The 25,744-nt window shown below is 37.5% G+C and overlaps 1 protein-coding gene across 1 annotated transcript; it reads right to left on the bottom strand.

Moving 5' to 3' along the window:
- Positions 1-3,929: 3,929 nt before the first annotated feature.
- On the bottom strand, positions 3,930-25,352 carry KIAA1524 (KIAA1524 ortholog). The gene is made up of 21 exons (XM_010013200.1): positions 25,335-25,352; positions 24,324-24,471; positions 23,603-23,715; positions 22,440-22,534; positions 21,741-21,837; positions 20,783-20,905; positions 20,493-20,638; positions 19,716-19,791; positions 18,403-18,630; positions 17,785-17,941; positions 16,817-16,958; positions 15,975-16,074; positions 14,999-15,117; positions 12,491-12,683; positions 10,197-10,271; positions 10,003-10,113; positions 9,053-9,249; positions 7,278-7,391; positions 5,834-5,916; positions 5,188-5,327; positions 3,930-4,100 (listed from the first exon to the last, which is right to left on the bottom strand). Exons 1-21 carry the CDS (start codon positions 25,350-25,352, stop codon positions 3,930-3,932), a joined length of 2,646 nt encoding a protein of 881 aa, XP_010011502.1.
- Positions 25,353-25,744: the final 392 nt, after the last annotated feature.

Genomic DNA, 25,744 nt, shown 5'->3' with positions numbered 1-25,744 from the left:
ATCACACTGCAGAAGGGAAAATGGTGAGAAAAAGCTGGAAAGGAAGCATGTTTCAGACAGCGAACAAATCTGAAGATTTCAGAAGTAACCAGATGGGAGTGCATGGAGGAGTTTATTTATACATAAACCAACTTTGCTAGGTTGAAAGCATTTTCTGTGAAATAAGTACTTGCCTAAAAATACTTGATCTTTCGCTGTTAACAATAAACTCCAAGAAAAAGGAGCAGAGAACCCCTCCTTGCATCTTCACAAGAGCACTTAAACCAAACCTATAAAGCTCAGTGTTACAGTTTTAGTGGAATTTGACCCATTTTTGGCCTGCACTTGTACCAGAAAAGTGCACTGCTAGAGAACTCCTGGAGAACTAGGCATGTACCTCTGAATCAAGAAAATTGTAAACATAAAGAAGACATAGCTCCTGACCAGCAGTCAACACTCGGCACTGCTGAATAGGTAGCGTAAGCAGTTTATAGACTTCTTCACTCAGAACTTTGTATTATTTGGTTTACACCATCATAAAATAAATCTTACTACTCACCATCAGTACTATGTACTTCCTGGAAAAAAAAAATAATCATATTAGCTGTTCATGATATTGCTTGTGTGCAAGATATTAACTTCATCCTGAAGTTACAGAAACGCCAGCCAAAGGCAGGCAAGGGAGGAAGCCTGGGAGGAAAGGGAGCCTTTGCCTACATTAAGCTACACATGCTAGCAAAAACACCACAGCATAAATGTTTTGACCACACTAAGTAAGAAAAAAATAAATGCTCTGCCTTATTTCTAACAGAGACAAGTGTAGTGGGAGGACAATGACACCATGGGAACCGGTTCATGAAAAGCTTCACACTCCATGTTCTGTGGAGGTAAGGATGACCAACTGAACTTAATTCAAAAGGCAGAATTCCATTCCACAGCCTGTTTTATCCCACAGGTGGTTAGGGCTCCACTACTAAATGCAAACAGCACACAAAAAAAGCTTCCTAATTTCAATACAAGACAGACCTCACCAGGGAAAAGCAAGTGGTAGGCACTGTCACTCTGAATCAGTGGTGAAAGAGAGGTGCAGAGAAGTAGGGGAAAGTGAAAGCCTAAAATAAACCGCTAGCATGGAAATAGAAAAAGATCAAAGAATACAGAATCAAGACCAAGAAGAGTGGTAAGGTGAAGACAACATACAAAACATGATGAATTGAAAAGCATCAACTCCAAACTGTTTACTACCTCATCATCCCCAAAAAGTACACCAAAAAAATAAACAGAAAGCACAGAAAACACAGCACAGAAAAAAAAAAAAATACTATTTTTACAGCAGCATTGAAATAATATACCAAGCCATGCAGCACCACATGCTGCATGGAAAACTTTCTTTAGAGTATATAGAATAAAGGGCAGCTACTTTCAGATAAGAAGTACTAGTGTGCCCGATATTGAGACGTGAGGTTACTGTGCACTAAGACAACCCAAGAGTCTCTGCACTTGTACAACAGGCAATTGACAACCTGATGTGACACAGATAATTAAAAATCGACTCTTGTATTGCTATTCACCATGCTGGTGCCAGCTATTCTCTTCACTAAATGAGGCAGCCTGTGGGGAAAGAAGAAAAGTCCAATAGCATATTGGATACAGCATGTACAAGAATATTAGAACTGCACAGGGAACCTTTTTACAGAACTATTTTGAACACTGATAATATCAGGATGCCTAAAAGCAAACCCTCAGAACACAGTTATTTCTTTGCTTGAAGTATAAAAATCTACAGGTTTTTCTACAGTGAAAAGAGCTATACATTTTGAACAAATTTTTAAACAGCCATCAATTTTTACTTGCTAGTTCCATTAGCCACTATTCATTACGAATGGAAAAGCACACAAAAATGCTGTCAAAGTAGCTTGATGTGTCCATGCATTTATTTGCTATGCAACCCAACAGAGTTCAGCAACACTTGGCTTAGAACAGCATTCTGAGGCAGCACATATTTCCGGGGGGAAAAAGCAATCAATATTTACACATCATGCATATTACTGTGGATTCTATCATGTAAACTTCAAAGATTCATTTACCATTTTCTGAGGACATGAACCTTATTGCTGAATAACCTTACTCTGTGAGTGGCTTGACGTTTCTGCCCTCTCAATTCCGCCACGTGATGATAAAGTCAGACCAACATTTATCAGTTTAATTAGTAACATACTTGACATTTCCTTCTTTAATTTCTTTACATGAATAGTTGCTGTTATAAGAGGGGAAAAAACCCCAAAACATAAAAATCGATTCACTTACCCTTTCCCTTCTTTTTGTTCAATAGAAATGAACCCACATCTGCAACTGTACTTTGACATTCAAATTTAACCATTAGGACTGAAGTAAAAATTTATGGTTAATGAAGCTTTCTTTCCTAACTGAGCTTGCAAAACTAACAAAACTCTTCACTTCAGCAATTCCAACAGCATCTCTTTGACCTTCCTAAGCAGAAACGGCATTTTATGCAAAAAGGCAACCAAACTGCATGCACTGTGCACAAAGTTGGCAGTCATACCTAAAATTTACCTTACATCAGAGAATATGTAAGACACAGAAAATAGAGCAATTGATTTTTGTTTTATTCCCCTGGTCTTCACAGAGACCAGAACAATATCTGACTCTTGCCTGTGCTTAACTTAGAAACACTGTATTTCAGTAACAGGTTAAAACCTATACAACTCATCAGATATGTATAATTGCAACAGAATGTACAAGGATCTACTTAGACATGAATTGAACAGATTCAGTAAGACACTTCTGTTACACAGTTGAAAAACAAAGAATGTCAGGTATTTTAAAATCTAGCCATTACAAATTAGATACAAGTAAAGGCAGCAATGCTACAGAAAAAAAATATACATTAGATGACTCAAAACTGGTAACTCTACCAAAACACAGATACTAATGAAATAGTTCTGCCAACTGCTAAAAGACATGTTATTCATGTCACATGTTAACTAAGGACAGGAAAGTGTTCTGCCTACTCAAAACTGTGCATCAGGTTCTAGTACTAGTCTTTCATACGAAAGTACATTTTTTAAAAACAGAATTACCTAAATAGTTACACTATGAACAATTTATGAAATCCTGTTGGTGTACAGCAGGAACCAGCAATGCTGAGAGTAGCTAGCATGTACCAGATAAGATTGTCAAAAAAGTGCAGATCTTTTTAACGAATGCAAAGTACTGTAGGATTAGGAAAGTATTATCTAGTATTTGTGAAATATTTGTACATTCATGTATTTCATTTTAGCATGGCTTCCCTAATTGATGCTACTTGCTGAAAAGTCATTCAAATGTGGTTTTCTATTTCATATCTCCTTGCAATTATAAACGCCTCTGCATATTCATTGCATGAAGCACTTGCACCGATACACTGATAAATACAGCTTTCAACATAACAAGTTCTAATTGAAAAAAATCCATTTTATTTTTATGTTTGTACCTTAAACATCAGAAAGCAACACTGCACAAATAATAATGATATTCAGAAGAGTTGAAATAAACAAGGTTATAGAAGTGCTTAACCTATGAAGCATACTCCTTGCCAGACAGCCAATACAAGAATATACAGGCAAAAAATGTTGACAGTGACTCCTATTTTTCCCTACATATATTTAAGAAAGGTTAGTCATCCGCAAAAGTTGCATGCAGCTCCCAATACAGGTGATAATAGTTCTACCAAGACCATCACAAGATCTATTTGCTATACAACAGCTCAGTTTTTTCAGACCAAAGCTTCCACAATTACTACTCTTTCTTCTCAGTTGTTAGTTAGGCTACTTTAAATTTTAGTTCAGCTTTTTTTCCCCCAAGTCAGATAGTATGCTAGCCTCGGGTTTAAACACCTTTACATATATTCATACATATGTATAAAATACTAAATTCTTAAAAACAAAGCCCTATAAACTGAGGTTCACTGTTTCTGCACTTAACTTGCCACCACTTAGACTGTGAATCATTGCAATCATATTGGAATGTTTGTTCAGTTCTTCCTTCTGCAGTTTTACAAGTGCTTCTTTTTCTTCCAAGCGTCCTTCCAACTGGGATTTTTGTACTTCCAGAGAAGATGCCTGCAGAAACAAACAAAATGTTATCATCCATTATCAATTGATAAGCACACAGTGCAGTGTGAGCTCAGTGGCCTGGTGGTCAATTTAAGCAAGTAAATTAAAAAGTAGTTTTAAAATTACAAGGTCCTTTCGGAAATCTCTCAGCTATGCATTTGGTGTACATGAATGATTACAGTGACTACCACACTTAGTGATACCACAGGAAACCACCACCTACCATATCATTGTCCTATTTCAGCAGCACAAGTGTTCACAGTTAAGCCATCCACATGTCATTTCAGGCCCCACACCAGCAAATATTTACCAAGAACAAGGGAAATATTTGCTATATTCTGGACAATATTGCCTGCAGAGATTAGGCTTTGCTTCCAGGGAACGGAAATATAGCAAATGTGTTTGCCAGACTGTACACTTTGCATTTGCTGATCAGTTTGCATGAAAATGAATCTCTGCCTTGTGAATTTACAGAGAGCCTTACCTACAGGCAAGGACATAGAGGCTGCACTGAAGTTTGGGGGATTTAGTTATGGTTTTAATACTATTTAGTTAGCTTGGTATAGCCAAACTGGTCTCTGTTTTGAGAAAAGACACTATCTTTCTTAGAGACAAAAATAGGTATTTTATTAAAATTTCAAAGGTCAAAAACCATCAGATGCATTTTGGTGTGTACGTATACAGCACAGGTACCTTAACTCAGGATGCGAGCAAGGGAAGAAAGTAAGCTAATCCACATTTTACAGTAGTCAAAACTACTGAAAAGGAATGTGCTACCTTCTCTTTTTTAATACTGTTCTACAGGCTTGGGGTTGTTTTTTTTTTCCTTCCTTCCAAACATTCTATGGTCACACACCACACCTCATATAGCCTCATTAGAACTTGACCCTGACTTCTCTTCTTTTAAATTCAAGCTCAGTTACTCAAAACTCAAATGGCATACAATTAAAGTTGAGAGAATTTCTCCCTGTCCACTACATAGGCTGCTCTAGTTTCTTTAGCTACTTTACCACCAAAATACAGGTTTACCAACTCTATCAGTTAAATAGCTAGAATTCTGGTCTCTAGAATGCAGGTGCAAGTAATTCCTTACCTTGATACTCAGTTCTTTCCTTGCTTGCTCCGTTTTACTTAATTCCTTTCTAAGAATATCTATAGTTTGTTCCATATCTTTTTTTTCTTTCTGCTGTGCTTGCAGTTTTTCTTCCAGAACTTTTATTTTCTGTTGCAAAGCTGAAGAAAACGAACACAATAAAAGATGGGTTGCCAAACTTAGAAAAGAGATACTGCATCGCCAGGGAAACAAGGTTTTGGGGCTTGTTTTTATTTTAGACTCAGTATAGCAGCTAATAATTTAATTACTGAGTAGCGCCACCTACTGCTACGTGATAGTAGCTGCTTTCAGTCACATTTGCAAAAGAGTTAAATTAAGCTCTTGTAAAATTTGCAGTCCCTACAGAAAACAGTTTAAATGGACATGTTGTAAAAAGATCCCGAAGGGAAATGTGATGCTGTGGAGACAATCACTGAAGTCCATGCAGTCTAGGAAATTAAGTTTATGTATCCTTTCTAAAACCAAAAATCTGTATTTGTTTCATTCAACTATTACATATCCCTGCCTAACTAAGATTTACAAATTACTTAGTAAGATGTAGCTGCTAACCCAGAGCCCATAACAACAACATCTAGTTAATCTAGTTAGTTCTCTAGGTTCAGTGAAGTTTAAGTATGAGACTTACTTGTTATTTTGCCATCTCTCTCCTGTAGCTGTTGCTGTAGTTCTTTTCTGTGATCTTCGGTTTCTACCAACTGTGCAGCAATCCTAAAATTGCAGAGAAATAAATTTTAACGATCAAAGTGAGATCTGCCACCATTTCTCTATCCTAAGAAGCTAGAATGATTTTTGTGTCGTTTCCAATTCCTGTCAGGAGCTTCAAAACAAACCTATGAATTTGCAGAGTGTGAGCACAGACAGACAGATTTTATTCCCTCTCCCCCCATGAAATAGTCATTTCCTTTTTCTGATCATGGAGACACAGTAGAAACCACTGAAAAAGTTCCTATCTGGAGTTTAAATGCCAGAAACTGTCGCTTTTGATTGCAGCCACAAAGCATCCAAAATACTATGACAGAACTGAAATTGTCATTCAAAGAAAGTCAAAATTCACTGCCATTAGTGACTAAGGATGCTGGGGTTTTACCTCTTAGTATGCTCCAGAGTCAACAATACCATTAGTAATGCCCGTTTCATGCAAGCACATCTATATATAATGATTTTCCAATACCATATTCCAGATCGTCACACAACACGAGACAAACCCAACGATTTCCTAAGATATCACCAAAGCCCATATATAGGGCTGCTTCAGTCTTCATTAGATAGGATAACATTTAGTTTCCACAATAATTTTATATATAGGTACTGTCATCTATCACCGTTATAGCTGCAACCTGTGAAGCTAATCTACCTTTTCCATTACTGGTTAACCTAATTTCTAAGGCATATTCTATCTGCCATTTGCTTTGCCTATATGGCATCTGCTGTCACTCTTGTTTATTTATTCATCCATTCCCTATTCACCAGTTTCTAAGCTGCAGCCTCCAGCAAGAGGGACAGAGTTAATTTCCATGGTCTACATTTTATTCATAACAGTTCAAGAATATCTATATAACTGCTCCCCCAGCCTGCCTTTAAAAAGAAGCAGCTGTCATCAGAATATCTTCCCAATTACACTGAGCTGCATACTGCACCAGTGAAATTAAGTGTCCAAATTTATTCAGTAGCAAACTTAGGTACCAGTATGAAAATTCTTCCATTTGGATCAGAAGTCAAAGCAGTGATTTGGACTGCTCTGATTAGTGACAAGGCAAAAGCCTGGAAGGATGAAGTGAACTTTAAAAGGAAAACCAAGAATAGCATTTTATTTCTCAACTGAATACAAGGCCTGCCTGTGAGCATACTGGGTATTCCTCCCAACCCCAATACAGGAGCAAACAAAATTAACCAAAGTCACTGATATAGATATTCATCTAACATACACATATAAAACCAACCCTGAATTATCTTTTGCTTCCTAGAACTCCACTTCTCAGATGTTACTTAAAGCTCAATCAAAAAATTGAGATTAAATGCTACTTACTTTTACTGTTTAATTTGCGTTAAAAAGACCAAATTGAACTTACCTGTCATTCTGCTGCTTGAGTGATTCATTTAGTTTCTTCATTGCTTCCATTTGTTTATTTAGTGAATTGCATGTAATCTGTAAATCTTTATGCTGTCTTTCAGTTGTTTCATACCTACAAATGAATTAGGCGGTTACGGCTGAAGAGTTTAAGTGCTTTTGAAGAGCTTTTACTTTAACATAACGGTTTGTCAAATAAAAAATACTTGACAACATCTATGCAACCATCCCACTCAAACTAAAAGCAAGGTGTTTTGGGGAGGTGGTGTCGATTTTTTGGTGGTAGTTTGAGTGTTGTTTTTATTTTGGTTTTTTTAATGAACATACCTGGAGGAAGAAAAAAACCCCAACCCAACAAGCCAAGCATCAGTGGATCTCTGACATATCCTTAATTATTAAGGATCAGGAAGCAACTTTCCTCCAGCAGAAAACTCTTAGGAATAGACAAAACATACAGATCCCTTTAGAAATTTGACAAACACAAACTGGTCTAAATTGAGTATTTGCAGTCATCTTTTAAAGGACTTTTTGAGTCAGTCTAGGACTGTTGGCTTGTGATATCAAAACTGAACACACTGAAAACACAGAATGTCTTTAATACGAGTTTATGAGGTAGATCTCATGCTCTAAGCAAATGTTTTCCCATTTTCCTACCGAGAGGAAAATTTTCTCCCCTGATGTCAGTTACTGGGTTGTTTTTAAGGAACAGCATATTTAAAGTGTATAGATTGTTCAGAATGAAAATTTTTGCTTTATAAACACATTGTAAGGATCAGAAAGCTATTTTATGCCTGCTTTGGAGAATTTACAACTGTTAAATACTAAATTGCAGCTGGTTTATTTCACATTAATCAGTCAAATACATGTTCACAGAGTATGACTGCATACAGTTCCAAGCAAAAAAGGAGGCACTTCCACATTGATCATACTAGATACTTATCCAAGAAACCCCATAATGAACAAAAGTTTTATACATTTTTCCTCCCTCGATGGCTCCCTTATTGGCAGCAATATACCTTCAAAATTGTCAAATATAATGCCTGCTCCATTACTAAGCAAGAAACTTGCTCTCAATTTTACCAGCTTCTTTGCCTTGCTGACACCTAGTGACGAGACAGGGTCATGTGAGTTGTAAAGCCAAAGCTCTTTTAAGCTTTTATTCCTCAAAAGCACACTCTATTTTCACAAATAGTTTTTATCTTCATATACTGTGTGTTTCATATGTCCTTTTTCAGCTTAAGATCCTAAAGAAATGATGCTTATAAATAATTTGGGACACACAAGGTGCCTCCTTCCTATCTCACTTTTACCTAAGTTCAATCAAGTTTGCTACAGAAGTGATCAAAGATGCAAGCCTCTACCTTATGCAGACATACTGTTATTGGCTGCTTCTCCAGACTATTTATAGCATGTCATCAAGACAGCGTATAAGAACAAAGACAGACATCAAAGAGTATGGTATAATACTAACAGAAACTGAGCATTGTTAATTTTGTTTCTTAGAGAACAATGCTCCCTTTTATACAAAGGTCATGCTATTTCCCAAACTGGACCTTCAACATCTAAAACTTCAGTTCTCATTCCATTTAACATATTAACTTCTTGAATGACTGAAGTTAATCTCACTGATAAACATGTAGAAGAAAAAGTAATGAATTTTTCACCAAACAACATAAAGTAGCATGTAATATTGCCCTTCTAATGTGCTTAGCACAGTGAAGGGCTTCCTCACCCTTTGAATACAAAGTATTTGCTTAGAGATCTTACATGCCTTACCTCTGAAGAAGATCAGCAGAGGATCTTTTCAGTATTTCATATTCTTCAGCAACTGTTTGTAATTTCCTGTTGTGTTGGAAAAGCTGTTCTATATCAGTCTGTGCTCTTTCAGATTCGGCCCGCTGAGCTTTCAGCAAATCACCGAGTTCTTCATTTTTTCGTTCTGCATCTTTCAACATTGCAGCAAGAGTTCTTGCCTTTGAGTGGAAAGACACCCCCCACCAAAAACAGCCCCACAATTACAAGCTACTCTGTTTCATGAGTCACTTTGTAACAGCCATATTTGAGACCATAGATCTAAACACTAAAATGCCATCAGCTACGTTAATTATTTCTCTCACCTAATATTATTTACAGATTAATTTCTTCACTAATTTCCTTTGGCTTCCTTTATAGACAGTGTGAGGGAAAAGGGAAGAAAGTAAAAGATCATACATTTTAGCTATGTATTTAGTAATCTGCAGCCCAATCTTTATTATAACCTTTAGATAATAGAAATTATTCCAAGTTTTCAATGCACACCTCAAATACATATCCCATGGAAGCAAGCTTTATTTGAAAGTTCATCTTGGACAAGTGATTAAAAGGCACAAACAGGAAACAGTTCCTCACATACCAGCAAATTCTACATAGAATTCTAGTATGTAGCTATACTAATTTTCAAGATTACTACTATTAAATTAATACTAATGGTTACAAATAATAATCAGTACAGTAGGTTGGTTTTGTTGACTTCCTATAAGGAAAAGGACATTAAAGAAAACAGTTCCAAAAACAATCCAGAGGGAAACAGGATGTTCGTAATAAAAAATGAAGTCTGCCTTAACTTGCAAGCGTAGCTACACTAAGCATTGCAGAGTTTCCACACATGCCATCACAATTAAAGCTACCCAGACAATTATTACTTAGTCCCACCTCAGAGTCCCAGAAGGAAGCTCCATGCTACTTACCTCTGACTCAGCCTGGGCTCTTTGACATCTGTACTGAGTCATCAGCCTCTCAGCCTGAGCCTGAGCTACTGCCTTTGCTTCCAAAAGATCTTGCAGCCTAGTTTCTTTAGACTGTACAAAGGAAGAACATATTTCATAAACATTTCCTGACTGCACAGACAGCACCATACCCATACCCATTAGGCTGTACTCACTGCTAATGCCGACAGCTTCTGCTCATAGACATCCATTATGTCAGATATCCTTATGTCAGTGAGCGACTCCTTCATCTGTGGAAATGTTTTCCAATTACTACTACTGTACAGGTGTATTTACTTAGATATGTAACATGTTCCTAAAGAGCTTGGTAGTTCTGTGAACTCCACCCATCCATTAGCATTTTTACTTCTTATTTTTCTATCTGAAACTACTCAAATGAATCTACCCTGGAAAGTCTGTGAACAACTGAACTAAAAATAATTTAGGCTGAATAGGATTCATCTGCAGAAGGCTATCGGTCCAGCACTCTGGAAAGGTAGCATCACTACTGTAAAGTGGTTCCCCTTGGTCTAACCTTTGCTGGAATTTGCAGTACCCTCATAGAGTACCTAAAGTAATTTGCCCTAATATTAATAGCACAAAATGCATGCGGCTAAAAATCCTCATTCATACTCCATGGATTTCTCAACATACAGATTATCAGAAAAGGCTCAGGAAAGTTGTTCTGAGAACAGAGCTAAGCAAGTTTACCCATTTACTAGAGGAAATATACCATATACAGCAGAAGTCCTAAGTGTTTATTAAGATATATGCCCAAAGTCAAGTAAGAATGCAACTTGGTGATTTCGGGATATTTCTTCCTAGGCAGTGCTACTGTAACACCAGCTTTGAGCAGCTGTTCATGTTGATGCACAATCAAATGCAAGCTATCCCAGCTGTTCATACAATGAACACCTACTGAAAAGGTACTATCTTCACACTACTTTGGACCAGAATGTAAGATTCTTACATAATAACAGTAGTTCCTGCGCAGCTCCAGTTCTCAGCTCATTTCCCTGCCATGAAGTAGGAAACAAGTACTTTGCCTGCTCGCAAACTTGTGATCTCTATGTCCTTTTAGGTATTAGTACTATAAGAAAAGCTTCTGTAAGTTCCCTTCACTCCACTCACTCTGTACAGCAATACTATTAAAAGTCTTTTCTCAATTACATTTTTACACACATTTGAGCTTCACACAACAAACAGAACACACACAGAGGTGAAGTACTGCATGTTTCAAGTGAATGTGTATATTGATTTTTAAAGGAAAGTTCTACTAATTAGAAGGTCTAAGAAAAGATTCACTCAACAATTCATCAACTTTCTCCTCTAAAAGAAATTGAAGCAGCTTTACCATCTGCCACACCTGGAAGCTGCTGCACTAGTGCTGTCAGGCACCTACAACTGCTTTAACTGACATTAATACATACACAGCAATGCACCTACAGGCTGTCATGTGCTGTCTTGAAAAGGATGATCAATGAGAGCATTCAGTGGCAGAGTACAAACTAAGCCAACCAAGACTCACTTAACCTTTCTCACTATTGTTCTAGCAGCTGACTGGAACCAATAGATTGTTGAGTTTCATTCTTATCAATTGTAAGAAAGAAGATAGTTGCAAAGCTAAGGCTGAAGGCAATGCCACTAATACAGATATCAAGCCATTATCAGGCACTTTCTGATGTTCATTTTCCCAATCTGCATTATCAGGCACTTTCTGTTGTTCATTTTCTCAATCTGCATACTGTTCTTTTAAGCCAAAAGAAAAGAGAAAAAACAATCCATCACTCAGTCTTAAGCAGCTACAAAACAACTAACTTCCTTCAAACAGAAAAGATAAGGAGGAAATACATTCAGTGTTTGACAGTATGGCCTGCAAAGCGGCACATTGTATGTGGTGCTTGTTTGGGTGCCTCATTCACAATGAATGTTGCTCCAGAGGGAAGCAAAAACTTTCTTCAGAAGTAATACTACTGCCTTTCCAAGAAGGCCACCAAAAATTTAACTGGAAACACTAAAAAGTCAGCTACAGGAAAGAAGGAAAATGTTCATCTGCATGTTCAGGCATACAAGAGATGTACCATACTCTTCTAAAGCAGCTTATCATCTCTGTTTCATCACAGGCTATTTCTTAGGAAGTGGGAAGAAGAGGTTCCCTGTATGTGTTGCAGCACATCTTGGCAGATGCAACCATATCCAACACCTGCCTCCACATATGATAGCTAAGAAGTGTACGGGTAAGCCCACTGGAGAAAGAGATCTCAATAAGCAGCCCAGCTTATAACGTAGCACAAAGAATCATCACTGAATTCTGCTCAGTAGCTTAGTAAAAGGAGCACATTCCAAACAGGCAGGAATCTAAACTGGACTCAACTTATACATATGCTATAGCCTAACACTTGGATTTCTGCCCTGCCCTCCCAGTAAAAAGTGTCAAATTTTTAAAAAGGGGTATATCAATTCTACTAACCTCTAGTCCAGAATGAAGTTTTTGTATTAATTCCTGAATATTTGAAGTTGTGGATTCATCACTTGAAAGACAGGATGAAGAACACCTCACTGAAGTAACGTTGGTCATGGGTGACAGCAGTTGGATTCTTTTTGATGCATGCTCTGTTTCTTGTTGTCTGTAGGCATTATTTGCTGCAATGCTTTCACCGAGCCTGAGTAAACATAAAGACTATTAATGAAACAAGCTGCCACAAATACTGCAAGGATTGAAAATGAGAACCATTTCATAACATACCTTCTCGTTCACTGCAAACAGATTACACAACAGTCACATTTGCATTATCACACATTAAGATGTAGTATTAGACACGTGGCCAAACTGTTTCTACGAAAAGCAGAAAAAAATTAAAGCCCATCATGGCTAACCTTTAGTACCTTGCCAGAAAGGGCATCATGGTGTTTAGCTCTTCTTGAGCACAAGAGATCACCCATCTCCTATTAGCCTGAGGAACAGGTTATTTCACATGTCATTATTCAACTTAACTAGGCCGCTGTTTGTAAGTAAGAAGATTGAGAAGGTTAAGAATATTTATTAGGCACAAAAATAAGATTAAATCATAAGACGACACAGTGCTACCAATAAATCTCAGTTTTTCCTTGTCTATGATGCTATTTTTAAACACGCTATAGAGTACAGCACATTTCATTTTGGAAGTTTTAGCCAAAAGTTTAGACAAAGAAAGTGCCATCAATTAAAATCTGTACAGGGAAGAGAATACAAAAGCTTAGGCAGAAGTAATTACAGTACCTATATTCCAGTGTATGCATGTAACTTGTGGTTGGTATTTTAGAGGCAGCGATTAATGACATGTTCCAAATCAGGGAGAAGTCAAAAGAGCTGATTTTTGAGGCACCAGCCAAAAATCTTTTCCTACTGATAAATTCCTTACTAAGTTATCCCAGTCACTTCACTGAAGTGCTGTCACAATTGCTTCATAAGTGAACAAAGCCTATTTTTAACTTGCATTTATAGACGTGTTATTTGGCTATTCCATTGCACAACTCCAGGCACACTGGATTGTACAGATCCTTCATTCTTCCAGCCAGACTATTTGTTAGTGGCCTTTATAAAAATGTTTCCTGTATTCACAAAACTATGTGATCATAGAACAGCTGAGGTTGAAAGGGACTTCTAAAGATCATCAGGTTCAGCTCTCCTGCTTTAAGCAGGCTGCCCAGGACTACATCCAGTAGTTTTCACTGTCTCAAAGGATGAGGCTCTAGAACTTCCCTGGACAACCTTTTCCAGTGTTTGACTCCCCTTACAGTAAAAGTTGTTGGATTTCTTTGGTTTTATTGTGTCCTCCCCACCACCTCCCGCCCCGCTCTGCCCTTCTAAAGAAACATGAAAGTTTTTTTTCCTTGCATTTCAGTTTGTGCCTACCTCCTGTCCTGTCGATGGACACCACTGAGAAAACTTTGTTGTTCCATTCCATTGTAGTGTATAAATATTGATAAGATAGCCCCAAGTCTTCTCAAAACCAAACAATCCCAGCGCTCTCAGTCTCACCCTGAATTGACACATGCTCATCCTTCAAACATCTTAATGGCCCTTCACTAGACTCACTCCGGTATGTTTGTATCTCCCTAGCACTGGGCAGCCCAGACCTGGACACACCACTCCAGATGTGATCTCACCAGGGCTGAGAAGAGGGGTTTCTTAAGTTCCTGTAATGCCATTATCTTCACAAGCTTTCTCAAAAACAATCAAAAAATCACAATGAGGCAAATCAGCATGATCTGCTTAGGTCACCTTCTTTTTCTCCAATAGTAGTAGTAATACGATCATGAATCCAAGATAAGCTAACTATATTACAAATCTTTCACTCAAAAAAGCAGCTGAAATGCCAAAAAGAAATCCAAACAGGAAGTCCGTTCAAGAAATCCCTATTTATTTTTTAAAAAAAGCTGTATTAACAAAAAGGAAAGAAATTTCAGATTGGTTTTTGAGGTTGCAAAGACCATGATACAATTTAAGATACTTTTTCCTAATTTATTACATCTACAGAAATAGGGACTCCATCAAATAGAGTTTCTTAGTATTTTTCCCCTGTTTAGACCACCTTAAATACTATCTGAACTGCCATCTGCCTGTGTCTTACCCTATTCTATTCTTTCTTGGAAGTTACTACCAAAGAGTAAACAAAGCTTTAGGAACTGAAGAGTAACATGCATGTCAAAGTTCAATAGAGAGAGCAACCTGACAGTCAGAATGTTAAATGCACTCCAAATTCCAAGCACAGACTTCAGGCAAATGAACTCTGAGGGACAGAAGTCAGACACCACTACTCTCTCTAGGATCTGATGTTAATTGAATACCATCAGAATTTGAACTATTTCTTTCCTCTGGCCTCCAAGATCACTACTGTCTCTTAACTACAAATAAAATAATATGCCGAGAAAGATCAATAGCACTAAACCTATAAAAATGTCAAATCCTACCACTCTATTGCAAAAAGAAACTTACACTATGGCAGGAAAGTCTGGTAAGGGTGCAGCCTCAAACAGTATTCTAAGTCCCACTTGGACTTGCTCTCTGTGGTCTGATGTTAAAGCAAATGTCAAAGGTGTAATCAAGCGTTGATCCTAAAAAAGAAACTGCTTTTGTCAAAACAAGATATAACAGTCAATGACAAAAAAAATCCTAAAACCACCCAGATATCACAGCATCAAGGCCCATTAGCACAGAAAAGTTTTCTTCAAAACTTCGGCTACCTTCTTAAAGTTTGCCCTTCTAAGTTTCTGAGCCTGAAGTTATGGAAGAGAAACAATTTTAAAAATAGCTTACACTTCAGAGTATTTAGAAACATGTTTTCACATTAAAGCCAATGCAACAGGTAAAGAGCCTAATTCCTTCAAATTTTCAAGTGCTTTATTTCCACCATAAAGCTTAAGTTTTATACGGATTTCCTGAGAATTGAAACTCTCACTGTTACCCATTAATTACATAACTTCCATTCTTGAAAGAAAACCCTCTGAAACAGCAGGAAGTGTCTGATTGTCTGGATTACTTTTCCATCTCCCAAGTAAATTGTTAAGATATCATCTGACCAATAGTTATGAGGAACTGTTTTAACTAGGCAAAAATCACAAATTAGAATAACCAACTGCACAAATAACATGGTTGTGATAACTTTTTTCCTAGTTTGATACCTTTAAACTGCAGTCCTAATGCAGTCTTAAAAGGATAATTCTTACCAGGCAGCTGAAGTATGATTTCACATGCATTGTTGAAATAAATAATCACAGTAACAAGCCAAGACCTCTTATTTTAGAAGAATTAACAGTGAAACAACCTTTAAGAAATGTGCTGAGGTGCTGTATTTTCCTTGAAGTTTTACCACTTCAGAGATAAGCATACGAAACATTCAGAACTAACGCTACTGCACTGCAGTGACACTTCCCTTCACTGATATGTTTCATATGACATTTTAAAACCATACCTGCAAAATTTTGTAGAAGCTGACCTCCATACCAGGTACATCCTGCTTCAGTTTGCTCATAAGATCAAGTGTTTTCAAAATAATATCAGCAGCAAGTTTGCTTTTAAACATACAAATAGAAAAGCAAAGGGGAAATAAGGGGGGGAAGTAGAGTGAGATGTGTCAAATCAGCACTGATAAATTTAGTCAATTTCTACATAAATTAATACCTTCACAATGAAATTAAGTATGTCTATCAGGGCAACAATGCCATCACCAAGAGAGATCCTTGGACACGCTGCTGAGCTTCTCCAGCATGCCAAGGCCAGCAACAGTGAAGACCAAAAAAAACACTTTCAAGTTGAAACTGAGGCGGGTTTTAATCGTAGGTCCAGTTATATTTCTCTGATTTTTGGCCATATAACTTTTGGTTCTATCAACATTCAGATTAATGACACTGAGCTGAAGGAATGTATATTCCATTTTCAGTGCAATAATTCCTTCCCGTACTGATGTGTCATACTTTAGAACTCTGGTTGCATAAAATCAAAATGAAAAGTTAGGTGCATTAAGCAATTCTGGTAAGCTTCATTTCAGATAAGCTTGAATTACTGCACAAGGCTTAAAGGTCTTGTTCCACATAAGTGGCTCCCCAGCTCATGCCAAAAACAGTATCTGAATGTTTAAAATAGGTTTTAATTATTGAACTGACCAGCAACATTAATTTCAAATACTAAATTTGATTTTAAAGCAGTATTGATTTACATGCAATTAAACGGTACTTTCAACAACAATATACTTTCCATTGAAACAATATCACAACAATTCTTACTAGATTAGCTTTTATACAAATGTGTGCTCACCACATTTTAGAGTCCCCTACTTTTGTTCCAAAACCGGTATCAATCCCACTATAGGTAAATTGGTGTTCTAAGAGAGATGTGCATTGGCTCGCAGTCAGTACCTTCGAGGCATGCATTTTCAGTCTGTCATCTCTACAGAGCAGTAGACTGAGTTAAGAACAAATTTCATATACCTATCATTATGTATTGGCACAAAAAGAGAATATTTTCTAATAAAAAGAGGACACAAAAGCTGGTGTATCAAAGCACAAAAACATTTTTAAAACCCAGCTACATAAACCACTTTAGACATGCTTAACTCACAAACCAAGTAAGCTTCACTTTTCAGTTAGAAGACACTCACTTGGACACAAACAGCTAAGGGAAACAACAACAAAATGAGTGGCATAAAGATGAGCAAAAGGCAGCCAACAATCAGTCCCCAATACGAGAACTGGTTATCTAGGAGTGAACTAGCAAATAGACTTCTTCACAGAAGTCAGCTTAGACGCAGTCATGTCCTCCTTCCTACATGACACCATGGACACTAAGGACTCCAAAAGGAGTGCAAAATTGCATTATTTCACATTTTTTTTCCTTATTTCACAGATCTAAATTTGTATCACATTTGGCTGGGAGCTGCACCTGACTTAGCTAGGCAAAAACACTACACTGATCAAGAAGATGGAAGCCAAACTCCCCTTGTGATTTCAAAAGAACACACTTACGTTCACTTTTGATCTGCAAAGTGCTTCTCTACTGTTGAATAGCCACCACATTTCATCCTGCATCAGTAAATTACAAAATAATTTCGTAGCAATTAGAAAGCTACTTAAGGTCTTTCAAGATGACAGTCCTAAGTAGAACTGGGGCAGTTATCATCATTAAAAGCTATTAAAGTCACCCAAGATAGACATTTCTTCTAACACCTTAGAGCAGATCATGGTGGAGGAATAAATTAACAGCCAATAGGCACATAAAAAGGATATTTGTCAGGACATTAATAGCCTTGGCCATTCTTTCACACTTCTTCACTAATAGCTCATCCACAATCTGTTCTGGCATCTGAAGATGATCGAGAAGAACAGGCAGCAAAAGATCCACAAAATGCTCGGCTGAGGCACTGTTCCCACTATTAATAACATCCTGTAATAAAGATATTTTATGGTAATTTTTAAAACTACAGAGCAAGGAAGCCAAGCCTACTCTACCCCCTCCTCCACCAGGCTGTCTTCTTGCTTTCCCAGCCTCTTGCTATTTCAGGTTTATGATTGTGGATTAGTAATATACTTGAGGAAGGAATTTAACAAAGAAACAGCAGAAACTTCCTCACTGCTTCAAGCCTTAGTAAGCAACTGTTTGATAGATTTGACAGCATCTACCTCATGACTTCACAAACTGCTGCATCTTCCACTTAATTTTCCACACAGCGTTATCTTTTAAAGAAAAGCTGTTTTACAAAGCGTGGAATTCTAGAACAGGAAGAATTTTATTTAAGGTATATTTTTACATGCTATTTTTCAAGTAAAATGCTAACAGTGGTTTGAAAGTCAATTAAAATTATAGCTGCTAACAAGCTCTTCAAACTCAATTATCAGTCTTGGTACCTCAAAAATCTCTTTGAAGAGTTGCAATGCTAGAACTGAAGAGTCTTCAGAGCCTTCCAATGGTTGGTTTGACAAGTGCACCAATGCAACAGATGGTTCAAAAGTCTTTGAGCGAGTCACAAATCTGGTATTTCCAGAGACTGGCAAGCCAGATGGTTCCAGTATTGCCTGTCGCAGGATATGACGCAGTTCTATCACAGAACAGAAGGCAAGCAGGAGCTCTAAGATCTGTGTGAAGTGAATGAGAGTTCAAACACTTTTAAATCAAGTACTTACACAGAAATTGCAACTCCCATAGCACAGGTCTAGAAAGATACACAAGTCCTATGCAACTCCTTTTAGCACTTTAAAATTCTCTGAAGACTAATCTTCTTTCCTTAAAGCCAAGTCAGCAGCACAACACAGCTCATTACACTGGTGAAGGCTTGTGACAGCACTGAGTGTATTGCTTTCCCTTCTTTTTTAAGCATGACTGCTGGCTATCCAATAAGCAATAGAAACACATATACGCTCAGAATAAAAAAAAAAGCTATGGAAGGGCAAATATTCTAAGACATGAACAGATGCACATCTGCATTCTCAGGGATGAAGAGGAAAGCACCCTGGAAGGCTCCTTGTCAATGTCTTGCTAAATCAACCACATAAACACAAACCACATAAACAGAAACCTTAGCATTTATTATTTACTATGATGTGAAACACATTCATAAGAAAAGCTAAGAGTTGTTCCACAGATGTATTTAGCCTAAATATTTCCACAACATTTAATATTCTAATCTTTAGCAACGGATAGCCAATATTTCATTTACATAAAGTGATAGTGAGTCAAAGTTGAATAAAACAATTAACTGCTTAACCAAATGTGGCATCAATTTGTTCAACTAATACGAGAGAATGCATTAATAAGTCTTGGCAGTGAGCATCACTGTTCCCTGATCAGAGTCCTAGTAGTATCAATTCAAGCTTTAGCTTGTGAAGTAGGGTACACACTGCATTTCGGGTAGATCCCAAGATTTCCTACTAGCCAAAGCACAAAAGGTGTTTATGTTGGCTTATTGCCTTCAGGTCTGCTGCCTGAAAGCAGACACAATCTGGCAAAAAAAACAGCCACCACAAATCCAACCTGTCAGCCTTGTGAATAACTAGAGTTTAGAAATATAGAGCATAGAAATGACCACAGGTCATTTAAGAATCCTGAAGTCAATATATTTCATTATCAACCCTTGTACACAAGGAGCCTACTTACGACTGCAGAAGTGGAACTCGATTAGGAGTTGTACCCTCTTAGCCTTAAACTGATGAAGTATAAATACCTTAGATGATGAATTGGGATCCCTTCCATGAAGAAGATCTAATACTTGACCAAGGCATGAGGTAAAGTGCTCATATCTATAGCATGCATAGAGGAGGAAAGAAAAAAACCAGAACGTAATTTTGCTGCACTCAGACATTTGTAGCAAGACACATACAAGTGCCCTGTTCTCCTCCTTACCCCCAAACACTTCAACTACAGTAACAGTTTTGATAATGTAACTTCTATTTAAAGTGGACTAAGCTTTAAAAATATTCTAAGAATGAAAGAAAATTCCTTAAAATAAGCCAAGATTTTCCAGCTATTTTTACTATTAGGTTTAGATTGAAATTCAGCAACTAAAATCTGCTATCTGAATTTGCAGAACTAGTCAAGCTCTCCACAGCTCTACCACCCTCCAGTGAAATTATTACAGCTTCAACCATACTATTCCACTTCAAGATAATATAGACCTGTAACAGGCAAGACAGCTACTCACCAAGTTGTCTGACCACCAGACAAAGAATTACTGTCCAGACAAAGAATTACTGAACACACTATTAAATATTCCTTAAGTGACGATGAAAAAAAAATACATTGATTCACACATCCATGTGAAAGTAGTAACACGAGAATCCTTCAGTTTCAGATACAGCAGTTATATTCAACTTGTAACATTCAAAAATCACCTAGGGATTTTTTTTTCCCCCCTGTGTTTGGTTCAGAATACAAATAGCACACAGCAAAGAAACTTCACAAGAGCTTAGGACAAATATACTTTAAGGAAGTGAAGCGATACCTGCTAAGATAATCGGCAACTTTGGGGTTCTTCAGAAGATCCATGAATAGATCAACAGAGTATTTTCTTGTTAGAGTACCATCTCCATTTACAACAATATTGAATATTAACTGAAACGTCTGATGGATATTTCGAGCATGAAAGAGCTGAAAGAAAAACGGAAGTTATGTATGGGCACATACTTACTTTGCTGGGTTTTTAGTCAGACTAGCTAGAATTAGAATTTTCTTTGCCAGTGTATATTAGCTTTATCTACAATTTAAGAATGTAACAGATTCAATATTACTCACTTTTTCTCCTACTTCTTCATTTAAAGTAAGGCTTGATAATAGCGAAAGTGCAAACACAACCATAGTCAAACTACTATGGGCCAGGAAACTTATTAAGGTACGATAGAAACTCTTCACGTTATTCTAAAACAAGGAGAAACACAGGCATCACAAACTTTATTCTGTTCTGTAAAAACACCAAACTCACAGATTGTACATACTTATAAATAAGCCATACAAATAATGAGTAACAATACAAAAACCGTATTAGAACCGTAACAATTCTCTAGGAAATATATTTTAGTGTTCTACTGCACAATACTGGTGTTGATGTCAATGTCCAAATTCTATCTTGAACTTTTACAATGAAAACCAAACAAATAAACAAAAAAACTAAACCCAAAAGCAAACAAAACAAAAAAACCACCCAAGAAAGACATTCCATCATTATTTGAAAGAAAGATAAGAAAGTAATTTTACTGAAGTCTCTAATAGAAAATCACCACTGAAAATTGACCCAGTCCCTTCTCTGCTCAGTGAACAGTGCTCATTATCTCTGCTTATCAAGATCAGTGGTATTTTAATGTCTTTTAAAAGGCAAAACTCTTTCTTGGCCAAAGCTACCAACCCAGCTTACAAAAAAAATATCCAACTACAGTCTTCTTATGTTAACAACATGTATTTTTTCTAAGGAAGAACGCTCAAATTTTAAATTCACCTTTCCTGTGCACAGAACTGTTGCAGACACTGAACACGTAACACAAACTAGTGATGTAGAGAAGGAAAAAGAACACCCAGCTTCCTGAGTTACCAGTTATTTTCTCAAACATGGGAGAAACAAACACCAGCACTGCAGAACAAGCAGGTCAGGGTTATTACTGCCACCAAAAAAGTGCCTAAGAAATACTAAGGTAGTTCCCCAGAGTCAAGCGTTTTGCCCTCAAGCCAGATGATAACGCCACAACAGCAAAACTCTTACCGAAGATTTTATCCGGGTTTGAATAGACAAGTTGTGACGACAGAGATTTGCCAGGAGTCCTAAACACGGTATCGTTAACTCATCTTCAGTAGGTTGACTTAAAGGAAAAGCCCAGAAGTTTAAAAAACAAACAAACCATTTTTTATTAAAGCATCTAGAATTTAATTGCAAAAAGTTGTAGTGTGGGGGACAGGAGGCATGGAAGATTTTTATTTTGGGGTTTTGTTTGGTTTTCTAATTAGCCACCATCCCACCAAGCAAAGTGAAATTCAAACTGCAGTCACCATAGTGCGGGCAGTTTTTAATGGAGTGCATCTGAAAAAACACCCCAATACCAGAGATCAGGGCTTTTAACAGTCATTACACCTTTCATGAGTACATGTGCACAAAATTTGTATTCATCTAAAAAGTTTACTCCTAATGACAGGCATGAATTTTCTTCTGGCTTTTCTCTTTGTTAGCTCCCTGCTCCTAGGGATGTGCAGGTGGGCTATGAGGCAAATTGATATTCAATCACCCAAAGTCCCACAATCATTGCAGCTGGCAATCTGTAACAGCATGGTTTTCAAAGAATTCAGAGCAAAAATGACACAGCTCACTCTGGAGACCAGGTTAGTGCAATATGCTAATGGCCTTCAGAAAGTTTGGAAACTTAGCTAGATACTTCCCATAAGAAAAGACAACCAAGTACACACTTACACATGCTGCATTAGAAATGAAATCAATTCATCGATATTGGCACCAGCAGAAAAGACAGGAACATTGTAGGTTAGCCTCTGCAGCAACTGAATACTCTGAGGAAATAAAAAGTATTCACACGTCTTTCCTATAGCATATCACTGAAGAATGTTACAAGTTACAAAAGCTGAAACTGAAAGGACAAATAACAAGACACCACCACTAAATTCTTAGACTCTCCAATGTTAACATAACAATTACACAATCTGCCGCAAGCACAATGAGTAATGTCCTACCATACTGATGTACTCAGTAGAAGACCAAGCAGATTAGTAAGATCTTATTTTGACAGAGGAGTTACCTTTACTCCATCCAGTTCTCCCCATTGCCTCACCAGCAAGTTCTCCATTCTGTCAGTGAGAAAGGGGCTTTTTCCTATTGGAAGATCTAGAAGTGCCACCGAAATCCAAAAAGCACCTTGCAGCCTCTTATAGAAAGTATGTTTATAGGAAAATAGGTTTGCTGTAAAGACTGCCAACAGATCCATCGGTAGTAAAATCCTTCAGACAGCATTCTTTTGGCACATAACTGAGTTAATATGAAATTAATAAAGAATCATAGGCTGGTTTGGGTTGGAAGGGATCTTGAAGTTCATGCAGTTCTAACCCCCCTGCTATGGGCAGGGACACCTTCCACTAGATCAGTGTGCTCAAGGCCCCATCCAACTTGGCCTTGAACACTTTCTTTCACTCCTTCACAATTACCTGACAAAGATTAGACGATACAGCCATGCTTTTGTTACGAACTTTAGGAGAAACAACTAAATACTTCAACTGAAAGTAACTTTCCAAGCCCTGAAGCAGTGATTTCTTGAAATAATTTAAAATACAGGGTGGACTTTTTTTTTTCAGTTGGTTGTTGGTTTTGGTTTGTTTGTTGGTTTTTGGTTTTTTAATTTGAGTAGGTGAGCAACACAAGTAGGACTGAAGAGAGAATACAAAGAACTCCATGCAGTGTTAAAATCCTGTCATACTAGCTTCACACAACAAATAAAATACACATCTAAGATTAACTCTGCCTCAACACATTATTTCAGACAGCACTTCGGAAGAGTTATTATATGCATACAGTATAATGTATACTACATAACCATAGTCACATTATTAAGCATTAGTTCCTGTTACCTGTAATAAGACTGGGTTGCTAAGATTAGTAGAACTTCGATGAACCACTCCTGCCAGCACACTGGTCAGATTGTAGGTATCCTGAAGAGCTTCTCTAGTCTCATTGTCTAGAGCTAGAATTTAAGAATTATTAAAAAAAAAACAAAACTAAAACAAATGACCTGTCTAACAGCAAAGGCAACAGGTGTATTGGCTACCAATCTAAGCGGAAACAAGCAAGAGGTAGCATAACCTATTTTGTAATTGGGAAACTTGATGCATACATGCCCAGGCCATTGGAGACTCCAACCTGCAGCCCAGCAAACACTCCAATGGGAGAAGTAAACTGAAGTGATGACAGTTGTTGATGTAAAGTGGCTTCTGCCTATCTTTGCATCCCCCTAGGCAGGTTTTGTCACTTCATTAAAAAAAAAGGAATCTTTCAAGCTCAAAAAAATCAAGGACAAGAGAATAATTCCTCACCCTACTCAGGGTGGAAACAAATTCTGAAAAGCATGATAGTTGTCATTTCAGTGATGACTTCAAATCTGCTTCTCATGTGATATATCATCTGATCTGGCCTTGTACATATATTCATTTGCCTCAGCCAAGCACTCTACTAAAATGAAAACCACTTCATCTTTCACACTTTAGACTTCCTCCATGTTCATCACCATGCCACAGAATCACCACCCATCTTGTCTTTCCTTTCCCAGATAAAAAGTTTAGATGCAAACCTTACCTAGCTGTGACAGCAAAGTAAGCACAGACAAGGTTAGAGATGAGTTTATATTAGCATCCTCAAGGAGTTCTACTAGGCAACTGAGACATTCACTTGGCAGAATCTGATTTGAAGCAAACAATCGTGTTAGCTTCAGGCCAGAGATAACCTGGAAATGAAAGGAGAAAAACCACCTTAATTACTCAACTGCAATAAAGTATTTAACACAGAAGCCAAAACACATAGTTGTATTAAAAATGCTTTGCCCTATGTGACAAACTGAGAATGTAAATGCACTCTAACAGAATATTTGTATTCACATTTGCTGGAGGGGGGGAATTCTGGAAAAAAAAAAATCTTGTTTTCAATGTCGTGGATATGTTCCCTTTACTTTTGGAAAATACCAAGTTTACATTGTGATCATCTATAACACATTAGGGCTTCTTTTGTTTACTTGCTGAAAGCATTCACAGTAATAGCTTTTTTTTTAATCTCATAGGTGTGGTAGAGCAACACCTGTACTTCTTCACACATTGAAGAAAATTAACATTAAGTTACTTGTGTTTTATCATAGATAAAATACAGGGATTATTTATTTTGAAAGAACAACCAAACAGACTGCAAACATTTTGTAATCAGCCTTCAGCTCAGCCCAACAGCCTGCTTTCTAAAGATGTGGACAGGAATCCAAAGGTACTGCTCTGCAGGAAGGACAAGCAGTAACTGACAGTGCTGCTTTGGGACCACTCTGTGCTCAAGATGAGAACATGGGAGTTCAAGGAAGCATATATAAGAAGACGCTGAAAGTTATATACCTGCACATCAGTACAGGTAGACAGGAATTACCCTTGCATAATAGAGCAAGGTAATGCTGTTCTTGCATATCCCGTGTATATATCTCTTAAACGGATAAAAAGAAGAAAGCTAGTCTGAATATAACTCTTATACTAGTGCTTTAGCAATTAAGAAAATCTGTATTTGACAAAGGTACCCTGCAGATTAAGCAACTCAGTCAGTGTGTCAATCCCTCACCATACCAGGCATGCCCATGGCGAGGGTTGGACACAAGGCTCTACCTGGGGGTTTGGGAGATGGACAGGCCTACCCCTCAGCAACAAACGCTTTTGATTACATGTTCCATTAAACCAGCAAACCCCAGATACAAGACGAGTTCATCATTCAAACTCGGTTTTTAAGGTGTGAAAATAAATGATCCTCGGGGTCAGAAATATGGGGTGCGGGGGAAGTCACTTAAAAGGCCTGTTACATGGTTAGCTGACACACACGTAAGCATACTGCACACACCTGTAAACACACATAACCACCACTAATCATTATAAAAGAGGACACAGCAATAGTCCAGAAACACTGTCAAAACCTGAAACGTTTCCTCTGTCCGACGGCCTCCCCCGGCCACCAGCTCCCCCGGCAATGGGTCACGG

The sequence above is a fragment of the Nestor notabilis genome, unplaced genomic scaffold (assembly GCF_000696875.1).
Source record: "Nestor notabilis isolate BGI_N333 unplaced genomic scaffold, ASM69687v1 scaffold974, whole genome shotgun sequence".
Lineage (NCBI taxonomy): Eukaryota > Metazoa > Chordata > Aves > Psittaciformes > Psittacidae > Nestor > Nestor notabilis.
The sequence above is the reverse complement of the archived record's forward strand: the minus strand, read 5'-3'. Positions and strand labels throughout refer to the sequence as shown.